Raw genomic sequence first — 1,206 nt, 5'->3', positions numbered from 1 at the left:
GGAGCAGGGATGAGTGACAAGTCCTCCCTCTGAGGAGGAAGGAGCGGCAGAGACGACGTGTGGCGAGCCGCCCCCAGCCCCCATTCCCTGTCCGCCTCCACTGCTGGGGAGGAGGAAGTAGAGAAAACCGGGGGTGGATTGAGCTGGGAAGGAGTGGGGTGAGGGGTGGGGCGGAAGGTGTTTTAAGATTTGGTTTTACGTCTCATTATCCTTGTTTTGATTTGATTGGTAGTAAATTAAATTGATTTTGTTTTTTCCCCCCCAAGTTGAGTCTGGTTTTTGCCCGTGACCATAAGTGGGGAGTGATCCCTCCCTGTCCTTGTCTTGACCCACAGAGCATTTCTTTAGATTTTCTCCTCCTCCCCCCACAGGAGCTGGAGGGAAGGAGTGAGCAAGTGGCTTTGTGGTGCTTTGTTGCCAGCTGGGCTTAAACCATGACAGAGTTGTAGGTAGAGACAGGTAGGTGGAGTTTTCTACACTGTTGGGGCAACTAGACTTTGAAATTCTGTTTATTTCCAAATCATCTGCAGCCCTGAAACATCAGATTCATCTCCAGTTTCTTCACCTAACAGAAGCAATCTGCAGATGACATTTACAAGTGGGTAAAATACTTGTGAGGCGGGGGAGGGCAGGAAAGGGCAAGCTGTTTGCAGAAGCAGGACTTTTAAGTCAGGGAAAAGTGAAATTACCAGCCTTTTCCGTGACTGATACCGCAAATTAATCCTAGTAAGTAGAGGCACCCCTCTGCAACAAGTACAAGGTTACCTTCCACGTGGGATGTGCTAGTCATTCTCTGGAAGTACTTGAACTCATTCCTGGCAAGGGAAGAAAAAGAGCATTACAACGTGGTTTAGGAATAAGGTACGTTTCTCTAATTGGAAAAAAACCCCAAAACGTAACGCAACTGCCGCCGACACCCGGGAGGACAGGCTGGACTGGGCCCGGTCCGGTGACGTGCCTGAAGGGAGACCTTTGGCCCCGGCCCTGCTTGCATGAGAGATAACCCACGGCCGGGAGCCTGCCGACGCGCCTCCCCGAGCCCCTCGGGGCTCCCCGGCACGGCCACGGGGCCCGGCAGACATTGCCCCGGCCGCGGCCCCGCCAACCGCCACGGCGGGCACTTTCCCGCCCTGTCGAGCGTCGCCCTCCCCGACTACAACTCCCAGCGCGCACCGCGCGCCTCCCGGCGGGCCCCCGGGGGCGGCC

At 55.5% G+C, this 1,206-nt stretch overlaps 1 protein-coding gene across 1 annotated transcript in view; it reads right to left on the bottom strand.

Annotated features, from left to right (window-relative positions):
• DHFR (dihydrofolate reductase) overlaps positions 1-1,206 on the bottom strand; it is a 19,610-nt gene that overhangs the window by 18,177 nt on the left and 227 nt on the right. Inside the window, exon 2 of the mRNA XM_010578070.1 lies at positions 766-815. Within this exon, the coding sequence (XP_010576372.1) occupies positions 766-815 (50 nt within the window). The remainder of the gene's footprint in view (positions 1-765; positions 816-1,206) is intronic.

This window comes from Haliaeetus leucocephalus, unplaced genomic scaffold, assembly GCF_000737465.1.
Source record: "Haliaeetus leucocephalus isolate CR32 unplaced genomic scaffold, Haliaeetus_leucocephalus-4.0 Scaffold598, whole genome shotgun sequence".
In the NCBI taxonomy this organism is placed as follows: Eukaryota; Metazoa; Chordata; class Aves; order Accipitriformes; family Accipitridae; genus Haliaeetus; species Haliaeetus leucocephalus.
This window is presented reverse-complemented; position numbering and strand designations above follow the sequence as displayed.